Here is a 14,057-nt window from a genome sequence, read left to right on the forward strand (position 1 = left end):
TTAACTCCAGCACAAAGAACTCTATTCTATTTCCACTACCAGTAAAATATTTCATAATTCAATTGGTATGTTATTAAATAATGTTTACTTCTGTAGCCTTTTTATTGTGGTAATGCTTCATGGTTCAAGCTACCCCCCCCGCGTTATCCTGAACTCTATACACATATAACAAAAAGAGAGATCCTGCATCACACACATGATCTCCACAGTAATGACACAGTAAGGCACAAAGGAAGAAAACTGTCACAAATACAGAAAACAATAACTTCTATTTAATTTCTTCCTTCTGCTTTATTATATTAGTATTTCAGGGAAACCGAGGACATTACTCACTACAAAACAGGTTATCCTCTGTACAGTAAAACAAAATGAGGTCTGGTTTCCTGCTGATGTGTGTAGGATCCCTAATGTCTAATCAAAGTTGAGCTTGAAGCATACATTTTCTTTAACACAACTATTATTATGGTCTCTTCCTGTTATCTAGTTCCTTATTGTCATTAAATATGTAGAACCTTAATCCATGACCTCTATTATTCTATCAGCTTTGGCTGAAATGGTCCAATACATTTAAAAGCTGCTTCTGCACTCCTTCAGCACACAGACATTCACTAATACACTCATGCCCACAGGCAATATGATCAGATCAACCCTGTCCTCTCAAATGAAGCTAAGATAAGATGTGTTTAGATCTCAATTTAATCCCATGCGCTGATACAGAAGTTAACTTTAGTGTCTGACAGACACACTTTTCCTGCAAAACAGCAGAGTACAACAGAGGTAATGACCCAGGTAATGTTCAGCAGCAATGCACCCTTTGTTACATTAAACTGGTAAGATTAATGTACTTGATTTCAATGATATAGAGACATTATACGATTAAAATTCAGGTGTTCTCCAAATGGTTTCCAAAAAAGCTGATGCAGTCCAATAAAGAGCTACTTGCATTAAAAAAATGTATATTGAAAAATTCCTTAATCCTGCAACACACTATTTTCTTTAAAATCAACATTAATTATACACCAATCACTAAAGTACAAGGATATAGGAATTTATTTACATGCAAGTTACTACCAAAACATCAAGTTGCTCTTACCTTGAACTAGATCGTGACTTTACATCTTCCTTTGCTGTCCTTTCACTACTAGCATCTTCATTGTTGTCCTGTTTTTTCTCACATAGTTGTTTTCTCTTCTCCCACTTCTTCTGCTGATTTGAGATGCTTTCTGCTTCTTGTGAGTCACTTTCTGCTCCTACCTGTGAACCTGAGGAATGTGCCAGGCACTTAGAGGAGATCGGCAGTTTTTGCTCTTCTCTGCCAAAGTCTCCTTCTGCTAACAAAGCAGAAGTTTCGGGCTTTAGTGTTTCCTGTGCAGGGACTGAACTGTCCAAGTTATCTACGTGGTCCATTTCCTTAGACTTTACTAACGTGTATGAAGCATTTACAACACCTCCTGCAGAATGTTTAGTCTTTAAACCTTCAACACTGTCCTCCCTGCTGTCTTCACAGCTGCCACAACACACACAGGAATTAATTAGACAGTTTGTGGCAGCTATACTGAGTTTATGGGACTCATCCTCCTCCTCATTTGCTAATGGATTAGCAGATCCAGGAACACAACTAATAGCTGCTTCTGGAGTTGTTACTGGGGATTCTGAGCTAGAGGGAGATTTCGGATTGAATATTACAGTAGCAGATATTTTCATCCCCCCTGTCCTGTGAGCTATCACTTCTGCCATTTCTGCATCATCAGCATACGCATCCCAGCCATTGAGGTATAACTGTGAGTCTGGACCTTCTAGACAGCTGCATGAATTCTGAACTGAGATGCCAGACATCTGTTTGCTATCTTCAATATTGTTATTATTGCTTAAGTCACTTTCAGCATCTTTTAAAAGCAAAGTTTCCTCTGTCTGATGGCCATTCTCGTACAGCAAAGCATCTCTATATTGCAGGTTCTGTTTTGAATTGTGGCAAGGGTTATTCACCCAAGCAAAAGTATCACCTACTGAATCCAACCCAGCAAGAGCTTCTCCTGCTCCATCTAGATCATCCATAAAAAACACTCTGTCCTCTTCATCAGTTAAATTGTCAAGATGGTGTCTTGTTGGTGAAGCTTCTGTGCTAGAACTATTTCTTAGGCTAGGTCTGTGAGCTGGAGACTGACAGATGCTTGGAGGGGAAAGCAGAGAAGACATTTCATCTCCAACTCTGTGTACCATCCTATTCAGCTGTTCCAGCTCCTGTTCATCATACTGCATAGAACAAGCCAGCTCAGCCTCTGTGTTTTCAGCTTTTGCTGAAAGCTCCTTAGCAGGCAAAGTTGCAGTTATGCTCGGTGTAATGACAGAGGGTACTTCAGGATCTGCTCTGACAGGAAAATCCACATCTTGAGAGATGCAGAGGTTACGTTCCAGCGTGTGCAGTTCATCCTCAGTTAATGTCTGAAGTAGATCCCTGAAAATGAAGGAATACGCACGTCACTTTTCATTTGCAATCATAGGAGGCACTGATGTTACAGATTTTAAAAAAGCTTTTACTGTTAGTACAGAAATCCAGAACTTGGGGGCACAGAGTACTTCCAGCTGTGTAATTCAAGGTGCATTTGGCATTCATGTTCAGAACACATGCGACTGCTGATGCCTGAATTTGAGATTACTCATGCAAGTTCAGGGTACCAAATTATTTACATCCTTGCAATGAAGCCCCCAAATAAATCAAAACACACCCAAAAATGGATCTTTCCCCCTCCTCATCTACTTATAGTGAAAGTGTTACCCACAATTAGATATATTTTGTCATTTTAATTTTTTAATTCACAAATTTGACTTTGATTAGCAAACCAATTTGCCACCCTTTGTACTAGATTCTGAAAATTATTCTGCAAAAGAGTACCACAGGAGTTTCACACCGTTATATTGTCAGATAAAGAGAATTCATTAAAAATAGTAGTATCACTTATGCAATGCTGATGTCTTGGAAGACTGTTCACTGAAACGGGGATTGGAAGCTGGGTCTCTCCTGCCTCAAACACGTAACACAGTCATTAGGGAGCTAAGCTACTGTATGATGTTAAGAATCAGGCAGGCCTAAAAGCAAACATTTAGGTATTTACTAAACTATGTTTTCTAGAGACATGCAGCATCCCCAATGTTATTAAGTGTCCTCAGTATTGCAGGTTAGGACTACAAGCACCTAAAAACAAAGTGTTATGTGAGGCTGTTATGTTTAAGTGCTTTATAATTTTAAAAACAAATCCATAGACACAGCAGCACTTAATTTTAGGTCTGAATTTGATTACACTATCCTTCTCAATTAGAAACCACATATAAAAATATCCTCTGTCAAGAACTGCCGTCAACATTTTCAAAGACCAGCAAGTATATTTTAGCATAAATGAACGGATGGGAAAAGCAAGACCTTCTGCTTAAAGAGAGGCTAGGAGTCCATTATTCCTCACGTGGTTAGAAATCATTGGCTAGCAGGTGACATACAGCTGGCATAATAATAATAATATGATGCACATATTAAAAGAATTCCCTTAAAGGAATAACTTCAGTCTCAACAAGAGGACCAAAAAACCCCCAAAGAAACATTCAACACATCTCAGATCTTGATTTCCATTCTTAACTTGTTAACTCAAAGACCAAATATTTTTCCAAGTACTATCACTAAAAGATCGAATTGCCCAAAATACATCACTGGTATATCACCTACCCTATGATTTTAAAAAAAGATAACAGTTTAGATAAGCACGCTTAAGTCCGAATAAGTATAAATATACAGTTTTATGGTTATGTACATTCCATACAATTAACATCTTTATTTAAAAAAAAAAAAAACAACCATGCTTTTATATAAGAGTTATATGACCCTGAAAAAAATTCTAAGCCTATGAAAGTACCTTATAAGAACAATTGCACCATTGTATCCTCCCCTTTTCACTGGTTTCTACATACCCTAATAGAAAAGTCAGTATTTCTTTAAATCATTCCATATGCATCCTTGAGTCTGAAGTTTAACAATTTTTTCAATCATAAATGAGTACGAAAGGGAAATGGGCAATCTTTGTTAGACCCACTCACCTAATAAAGCTATAAACCAGTATTGCTATCTGGCACACTAGAACATTTTAAGACCTATACATTCCTTTCTTTTGTCTAAACAGTATATAATGATACCATCTCATTACTTAGATATTTTATTTAAACAGTAATCAGTGTCTGTAAGAGATTAAGCATATTAACATCACCATAAAAACAAACTGACAGAGAATGCTTTGAGTTTTAAGGTCAACATAAAACCAGCTGTATTGTTATTGTTTATTTTTGAAAGAATTATACCAATACAATAGATAAAAACATAGAATAACATTATTTTTGTCATGAGGCTTTGTATTACGAATTTTCAGTTTGTCAATTTTTACAGAAAAGCTGTGAGGTAGGACTTTATAAGCAGAAACAAAGTAATGTGGGATTTTAAAACGGTTGGGTTTTTAATTTAAAAATACTCAACAGAGGAAGCACACAAACACAACAGTGAAGGGTTTAAGCTTGTCCCTCACCTATGCAAAGATATTAAAAACATAAGACATTTCTGGGTCAGGCCAGGGTCCATCAAGTAGAGAAGCTTTTCTCTGATAATAGATTCTAAGGAAGAGCATAAGAACAGGACAAGCACAGAGTGATCTCTGCTGAGTGTGTCCTACTGGCTTCCAGCAGCCTGTAGCTCAGGGATTTCTGAACCAAGGTGGCATCCTGGTGTTCAATAATCCTCAGTGAACTTTTCTTGCATGGATGAAAATGTGCGTGTCAGGAACTGATCAACAGTCAACTGCTTAAACATCAGCTACGCTTCTCTATACACCACAGTCTTACTCTCTTCTCAGAACAGATGAGATAAGAATTAGCAACTTCTACAAATAAGACTATACTAGCAGCATTCAAAGGAATTTGCTTTCCATCCAAGCTCATCAGCATAACTGGCAATGAAGTTGGTCCAGGGAAAATCTCAGATTGAATCCTCTGACTTTCAGCATCTAGCCTGGTGTTTTATTCAGTCTCCAGAACATTGCATGGCAGTGACCAGGACTCCTGGATGTCTGGGTGCCCAGAGCTGCTCTGCTTCCTTTCCGAAGACACAGAGAGTCTGACTGCTCAGACCTATTTGATACAGGTTTCACACATTTACTGTAAAGTAAGTGCTGGAAATACATATTTACTTTATGCTGGCTAGCTTCATTGACTTGAGTAACGAACTCTTCGTTCTGCCAATAACACCACCTCAAAATTTAAGAACAATTGTGTGCAGTTTTGAGGGTAACTTAAGCTTGATTTAAAAAAAAAAAAAATTCAATGAAATCAGCTGACAGTCCTCATGCCTGTTTAGGTGAGTCAGATGCATGCTGCCTTGCAAAAGTTGCTATATATAATCAGTTGGATTACATGTGGTAGCCCACCAACCCTGTTATTTTAGTAGCGAAATAATCCTGCTTTAAATTCAAAGGAAATATGCTCAATTTCCCAATTCAAACACCAGAAATTTTACTATTAACAAATACAGCTTGTTCTAAAAGATGTTCGGACAATTATCTTCACTTCTCTGCATCAACCCCCCCCCCCCTAGACTCACTGGGCTGTTTTAAATACAAGTTTCCTTGCCAGGTGACAAATGTTTGATCAACAGTTATCTTTTTGATACACTATATATTAGATTATAAAGGATTCCCTGCCAACATTAGGAATATGGCATGTTTTAAAATGCCTATGTAGCTATTGAGAATAAAATTAATGTCAACCAGTGTACAGAACGAAACGTTAAATCTCACTACTGAAAGTTTAAAACTAAACATCAGGCATCATTATTAAACCATAAGGTTTAATTAAGCTGTAGCTACTTCCACGGTTCATTTCCTTTCTGCTGAAGCATCTGTAACTTGTCATTGGATCCAAGCAAGTGCTGTACTCACATGGAAAAAAGAATTTCTCCCTCTGCTTTCATTATTCAGAAGCCGCAGGTAAAGAGAGCTTCTGCAATCCACCCCAACAGCAGCGACAGCAGTGCACTGCCTTCTCACAGAGGCTTTAGAAAACACTGAATTTAAGAGGTGCATGTTGCAGTTTCACCTGCTTTTACTCTTTTTGGCGTAGTATCACAGGAAGGCAATCTAGCCTTGAAAATATGAGGAACATTTTTCTTCCAGTGGCTACAGCCATTGGCAGAAATACAAGGCAAGTTCTTAAGATGTACTCTGCTTGTTACAAGCAGCAGTAGAAATTTACTCTGCCTATTGCAAAACCAATAAACATATTTCAGTCTACTGCCAATATCCAGGGTGCAGAAATTAATTCTTCAAAGATCTGAGGCCAGATGTCCATTTAAAGACAAATTCGGCTGAATAGAGGACAGGGCCACAAAAACCCAGGTGCACTGATCTCACACATTCTCCAAGCCTCCTTCATTAACCTTGCTGCTATTCTGACTAGAATTTTACATTGCCTGTTTTCAGAGAACAGCGTTGTCATTATTGCCAGCCTATGCTTCAGTTCATGCTCTGAACAGAGCATACACAGCTGTCTTTACAGAGCTGCCACAATAAGAATATGATGCAGGTACAGGAATGCAATTTGCATCCTCCTGCTTCTGCAGTGGTGAGCCGAGTTCAGCACACCAAAGTCCGCAGATCTGCTCCGATACATCAACACTGAGAAACCAACACTAATTTAACAAATATCACAATAATACTCCTTTACTGCAAAAGTTTTAAATCAACTCAAAGTTTCAAACAGAGCCATCTTGGAAAAACTAACCAGTTTTGCCCCAATCACTGTGCACACTTTAAAAGCATACGAGTTTCACAAGCCACCCCACGTTCTTTAACACACTGACAACAGATATACTGTATTTGATTTCTAGTCAATTATACAGAAAGCTTTCAGTGTACTTAAAATGGTACGATCCTCTGATTCTGCACCACTTGATCTGCAACCTGCTTGATTCTGCACCACCAAAATCCATAGGGACCCTGCCATCAATTGTAATGGTCCAGAAACAAGCACCAGGCAAGCAGAGGGCTCTGGAAAAAGGACAGAATTAAGGAGTACTGCAAAATCCCGAATTTGCTCACCTCTGAAAATAGCAGCCTCAAATATATATAGAGTATAGGTAACATTTTATCACAAGAACGTTCACTGTCACAGGCATCTAAATTAAATATCTATGCATATACCAGATGATATGCTTTGTATACTTACTAGGCTTTGTATACTTACTAGTTTACAAACTTAAGTTTGTAAACTTACTAATCTAGTAGTTTAGCAGAAATGGTTCAAATGTTTTAGTTTAAAAGGAACAGAGATAACACTACTATATAATTATGCATTGGTAGATGTATAAAATACCAATGCTGATGTTTTATCTCTAAAATAAAAATCAACACAAGCACCTTGCTTAGGTATTAATTAAAACATTCAAAGTCATCGTTTGCTGCTCAACCTTACCAAAACCTGAAAAAGAACCCTTACTGCTTTTGCTCAGAGAGTCTCCACAATCTCTGTTGTTTTCAAAGTTGCCAACCACCAACAGGACACCAAAAATTTTCCTAGCCAGATATTTTTCTCTGCTAGTTCCGATTTAATTACGTGGATACACATAAATACAGTGCTTACCATTGCCTTTAACAGCAGGGATGTTTTAGGACAATACAGCTTAAAAGTTACCTGTATTCTTACCAAATAATCAGCTGTATAATGAGTCAAAATATTTAGTTGGCTAAAAAGTTACAGAACTTTACAGAGAAACTTACTGGGATATAATCATATTCTGCAGTAAGATGTTCTATATTCTTACAACAGGCACACAACTGCAACACAAGATGCAACTATTTTAACAGCAGACTACTTAAATCTATTTTTATGCCTTAACTATTGGTGAGGCTGGAGAAAGACTCCTGGAAAACAATGCTCCCTTTTTGCTGGGGACGAGCTCAAATATCTCATTCCCTCTTCCCTTATAGGTTTCTGTGAACATTCTCACTGAGTAGGAATTGCAGCCTGATGAGTTAAAAAAAAAATGTGATAAAAAAAATCTAGACATCTTCAGTACTTTAAAAGTAATTTATCCTGTATGAACTGCACACTTATTTGTATCTCATTGTTATTTTCATTCAATGTATTTTTCATCCAAGAATATTACTAAAGGATCTTTCTGAGCCCAATTCTTTCAAATATTCAAGTCCCTTGACATTCCTTCAATTCAGAGACTGCCAGAGATAAGATTCCACACTACGTCTTAACTTGGCTAAATTTTTCCTCTGATAGATGCTATCTCACTAAGAACACTTTGCAAACTTTGTCTGCTAGACAACTGAAATCACATTTCTTAATACTCACTTGAAAGAATAAATATGATGTAAGTCTTAAAGTATATCAGAACTTTTTCCAAAAATGAATCTGAAAGTCTTTTCATTTTTTTGAAGTTTGCATTGAAAATTGTACTTATTGAACAAACAAGCATTTTACTAATGTGTTTTCAACCCAAGCATTAAGTTCAGAGTAACTGAAAATTAAATGGACTAAGCAATAAACTGACTTCATTGATTTTCATTTTCCATGTTGTGAAATGTAAGGAGTAAGCAGAAAGTACAGATTATGAGAAGTATATTAGCTTTTAAATATTCTTTTGGCTTTAGTCAGCCAGTGGAATGCTGGTGAAAATTTCTTGATAGCCATATATTGGGAATAAGGTATTTTAATGTAAACTTCACGGACTTTTTAAGCTTCAGTACCATTAAAGTTTTTTTCCCCCCTCTAACTTAAGTTTTGCTTCTCAATTCATGTTGTTGTTCTTAACTCAGTGTTTTATAAAGCCATAATCACTCAAAAAACCCAACCCCAAACACGTTGATTTGTCAGTTCCGAGATTACAATATGGATATCATTAATGTACCTAAAAAAAGAACTGTATCACTTCTAGACAGAAATACTAGGAAATCTTCAAGAAACACAAAAGGATGCGGTCTGGATATTCATAAAAGCTAACTTCAGAAATAGGCTCCTCTCTGAATCATCCCTAACAGAGCTTGCATTCTCCCTCACGAGATGCCTCACCTCTACTGGCTGAGAGGAGATTAATCTGCATAAATTTATCTACATGAAAACTATTCTTAAATCAAACCATCATCATGACATTCAGGGAAGGTGATAAACAGGTGGAAATTGGACACAGGAAAGAAAAACTTCTGCTAAAGTGTCTCTAAAGATTTCTAGGAACAAAATTTGCGGTTGATATATACATTTGAATTCTAAGAACGTAATAGGGCTTACGGATTTAGAAAACAGTTTCTTTTAACACCCATATAAGATACCTTAAGGGTGAATATAAAAAACTGAATATAAAGATCCTTTAAAGATACAGCTTGATTTCTCCAATGTACAGATCTGTCTTCTAAAAACCTCAACTAAGAAAAAAATATTTTAATGCCCTTTATACTTAAGTTGAGCCAAAGCCCACAGCTCCAATGGTTACCAAGACTGAAGCACTGTGAAAAGAGGTGTATATATATATATAAAATGATCCATCCTGTAAAAACAGATCCACAATATGAAAAACTGATAGTCATTTCTATTAGATTAAGAATTATCTGAGTATTGCATCATAACATACTGAGAAAATGTAATAAACCTAGTTAAACAGAAACATTGATGCTAATTAGAAACAGGATCTCCCAAAAATAAACTGCAACTTTAGTATTTCAGGCATCATCCAACCATAAGGAAAACCTGAAATGTAATAAAATTATATGCAGAAAAAAAGAACTATCACAAAGATATGAAGAGTTCAGAAAACTCCTATGAAATGAAAAACTACATTTAGTTTTTTCATGGATATACCAGGCAGATGAGAGGAAAATGCAGTTTATGGCTAACATAGCAAACAGAAACACTTTTCTAGGCATTTATGTGTTCTTTTTTAGGCCTCTGATTTTCACTTCAGAAGAGAAGCAGTTACAACCATCTTTTACTACTTGCCTTATTTTTCTTAGCAGAGTGTGAAAAGGTCTGAAGAGTTCAGACATATCTTCTGGTTTATGGTCCAAGTTTAATGGTCCCTCGGAGTAGACGACAAGGCCACTGTAGTCCAAACACATGCACGAACACACACAAAAATGAAAATTTCATTACACAGAGCATCTACTGAATAAGGAGTCAGAAAATCAACTGTATGTAAACATTAGAACTACACTCAAGTTACATATTGTTATCTTATTTTTGTCTTATTCACCCACAGTTAGAATTAAATGATATTTAAAGCAACAGGAAAAAGACCCCCTCCCCTCTGTCCACCCCCCTAAACCATGGGAGAAAAAGCAATGGAAGCATAGGAGAAAGAACATACATTTACTTCATTACTGCAGCTGACCCATTAAAAAAAAAAAAAAAAGAAACTGATTAACAAGTAAGTTGGGGAAAGTCCACTAACTTAAGAGAGACTGCAAATGGCTTTTTCTTTCCAGTCTAAATAATTTCTAGGTAAGATAGTTGACTCTTGAGCTCCTATTTTTCTACCTCTAAGATAAATACAACCTGGTATTATAAAAAAGAAAACACATTTGCTAAATCACATAAAACACATTTTGATAGTACCATGCTTCTAAATCAACTCAGCACTTGCAGAAATTTCCCTGGAAGGATGTTAGTTCATGATCCTGAAAGCCTCCGTGTACTTCACTGGAGATATCTCAATAGTTCCTCCTGACTGAATCACTGCTGCCCAAACCTGTCTGTGTGTCAGGATTAAACAAAATTCACTTTCTTCACCATTATCTGCTGCATCATATTGCACTGTCTCAGAGTGGATTCCACCCACACCAGGCACCACTCTGCTTAAAAATGTTTAATCCTCTGCCCACTGCAAAAACAATGTATGTTTCTCAAAGGCAAATGGATCATGCGTTCTCACACTCGAGATTACATATTTTAGCCAGACCATTTTCCCCCTCCTGCCCTCACCTTGGGTAACCAAGAGATGCCTGTATCTTAAAGCTATGTTCCTTTTCTTACACTCAAATTACATGTTGCTTCAGAGTATTGTAGCTACTCTGCATCCAAATCATCCAGAGTAATGGGGACCCTCAGCTGACTAAGATGACTGTTGATGTTTTTTGCTCACTGGCTGTTCACCAGCAAGCACCCTGCATGACCACCAAAGGCTCTCCAAGACACAGCAGCACAGCTGATGTCACAAGTTATATGAATCCCACTGAATTTTTTAAAAAAAAAAAAAAAAAAAAAAAAAAAAAGGACAACTTACACTCTGATTACCATCTGGGAAATACTGCTCTTTTTCTTCTGTTTATAAACCCAGAGTCTGGCTCATGCCCTGGTACCAGGATAGTACCGTGGTCTCCCATCAGGCTGGAAGATGGCCATCAGAAAGTTCAGAATTGTCAAGATAACAGAGGGTCCAAGAAATTCGACTACTAAACTTGATCAACATTGCTTTGGGGACTGGGATTTTCAGGGCAGAAGCAGGGAAAGGGGAGAAGTGGAGAGAGAGAAAGAAGTCGCTTCTTTTGCAAGTCACCTTTTTTTTTTTGTGGTTTAAGACAAATTATCCTGTTACCAAGGTTACACACTTTTTTTTGTAAGCTTTCTGAGCTTCAACAAGCAGGCTGCCACGAAGCGAAGCAGTTATTGCTGACTCACATACTAATGTTCTGCCTAAAAAAATGTTACTTCTTTGCTGAGTGGAAGCTCGAGGCTGCTCTCACTGAACTTGTAACTTGTACAAAATCACCATTCCCTTGGGAATTTCCAGGTATAGTTCACTTTCCCTAGAGCTTAACTTGCAGAAGAAATGAAAAAAAATAGAAGAGGGCTAGAGCACTACAAAAAAAAGATTATGAAAAGGCATGTGTGTGTATATATATATATATATATATATATGACCTTTGAAAGAGTTCTGAATAGAAGTTTGAATATAGTTGTACCATGAAAAGAATTAAAAATTGGAAAAAGTGTCTTAATATTTCCTACTAGGTTCAAAGTTCACTGACACCTGTTAACACACTAGGCAACAAACTGTATAATGCGCATGGTAAACTGATGTCTGAAAAGAAACCTTAGACAAAAATGACTGGAAAGTATTCCTTAAATCTTTGCTACTAGAAGACTGAGGGGATCCTGCACTTCTTGCTCCAGACCCATTCTTCTCATTAAGACACAACAGAACAACAGCATGGCAACTTTAAGTTGCACCTATCTTGTGTTTAAAGGCTTCTCCTTTCATAGTCCAAGTAAAAGGCTTGCATTTCTTCCAGACAACATGATATCTGGATAGTGTAGTTTTTCTGTGGAACTTCACATGGCAGTGATTTATTTTCAAATCACCGAATACTTTGGAGCAGTTAAACTTTTTTCTTTTCTGCCTCTGTCCTTCTTTGTAATTCAGGATTGATATGGCATGTTTTCCAGAGAGCCCTTGGTTTTCCAGTTAGTCATGATGTATTCTTCTTCATTGTGTTTTCCAGCAGCTTCAAACCGAGTTCTCACATTCCCGTTGTCTTTTGATAATCAGATTATTACTGTTATTATTTTTAGAATGACAGTTACAGATAATATCCTATTTGACAGGAACAATGGGCCACAGGGATTTCCTGAGGAGAAGCGTATTACACTCAGGATTTGAGGTTTCTTATTTCCCTCAATTATACTACTTATATTAGCTAACTTTAAAACATTCACAATGGTAAAATATTAAAAATATGCTGGCTTTACTCGAGAGAAACTGCTGTCTTATTAAATCATGAAGACTCATTAGGAAAAATGCATCCGAATTGTTCAATAGTGCAAAAACCGCACGAAGCAAGAAAACCTGTTTTAATTTAGTTGTCTTGAGTGGTCAAGACAGGGCACAAATCTACACCTAAGTTACACATGTTAATACTTTCCTTGAAAAATATTTAAGCCTAACTCAGTGGCCACAATGCAGTTTGTCATGACAATTCCTTTTGAACCTAGACTCATTAAGAAAAATACACAATTCCTATTGAAAATTTTTGGTTTTCAAGACTTGTATCCTTAGGTCATATTATTGAGTAACACAAAATATCTGCTTTCAAAAAATATTTCTGACAACATGACATTCTATAGACTGATCTTCTTAATTCCCCCCCCCTTTCTGGAGGATGACTGATCAATTGTTCCAGGTTCCTGCCTTCTATATTTAGGAGTTCTACGTTCTCTTTTCTTTTTTTTCTCTTGATAGTCTACATGAAACCGGTAATGATTTAAAAAACAAAACAACACACACAAAACAAAACATAATCCTCTAATTTTTTTAAAGAAAGTACAAGCAAACTCAGATGAAAAGTATGCCAAAATTCTGAACAAAGTTTTTGAAATCTTCAATAAGTCTTTAAGTGAGGCAGAGTGGAGAGTAGTTAAAAAAAAATTACTTACCATACAATGGCTAATCTTGGAATTGTAAACATTAAAGCCGGTTCATAGTCATCTATCATATCTTGAGTGAGGTATCCAAGCCTTAAGGCTCTATGCAGAAGAATGAAATTATTTAGTAATAGATCAAACTCTTGAAGAATACATTTCAATAGGAAAAAATCTGAAAAAAATTGTTAAGCCAAACCAAATTGACAGTATTTAACTCATGAACTATTCTTGTACAATCTAAACCACTACGTATATAACTGAATGCTGTAGTCTCTGCTTTAAAAAAATATTAAGACAAAAAAAAAAAAAATCTTTAAACACTTAAAGCTTTTATAGCCATCCAAAACCAAAATAATTTTTATGCCATTTTCCCTTTTTATTTACTATTTCATGTCAAGCTTCAGCCTGTTACTGAAAACCACTGGCGCTTAGAGTTTTTCAACTAAAAGAAACATCTTTAAAGTAATAGGGGAAAGTATTTGGTTTCACGTTCAAATAAAACTTGCTATAATCGTCTAGGTCAACCCCCCCAAACTAACAAACCAAACTAAATAAAACAAACCAGTTCTATACAGCAACTATTATTGAAGTCTAAGGATTTAATATTTAGG

The 14,057-nt window shown here is 36.5% G+C and overlaps 1 protein-coding gene across 5 annotated transcripts in view; it reads right to left on the bottom strand.

Moving 5' to 3' along the window:
* Positions 1-14,057, bottom strand: part of ZFYVE28 (zinc finger FYVE-type containing 28) — a 164,564-nt gene that overhangs the window by 40,419 nt on the left and 110,088 nt on the right. For 3 of the 5 annotated variants that reach the window (XM_075499623.1, XM_075499622.1, XM_075499621.1), the window contains exons 6-8: positions 13,459-13,548; positions 10,027-10,128; positions 1,094-2,455 (exon numbers count right to left, since the gene is read on the bottom strand). In XM_075499623.1, coding sequence (XP_075355738.1) covers positions 1,094-2,455; positions 10,027-10,128; positions 13,459-13,548 — 1,554 coding nt within the window. Of the gene's footprint in view, positions 1-1,093; positions 2,456-10,026; positions 10,129-10,346; positions 10,566-11,308; positions 11,413-13,458; positions 13,549-14,057 lie in introns of those variants that run through there. The other 2 variants (XR_012775461.1, XM_075499624.1) reach the window with 2 other exon arrangements.

Source organism: Mycteria americana, chromosome 4 (genome assembly GCF_035582795.1).
Source record: "Mycteria americana isolate JAX WOST 10 ecotype Jacksonville Zoo and Gardens chromosome 4, USCA_MyAme_1.0, whole genome shotgun sequence".
NCBI classification, from domain to species: domain Eukaryota; kingdom Metazoa; phylum Chordata; class Aves; order Ciconiiformes; family Ciconiidae; genus Mycteria; species Mycteria americana.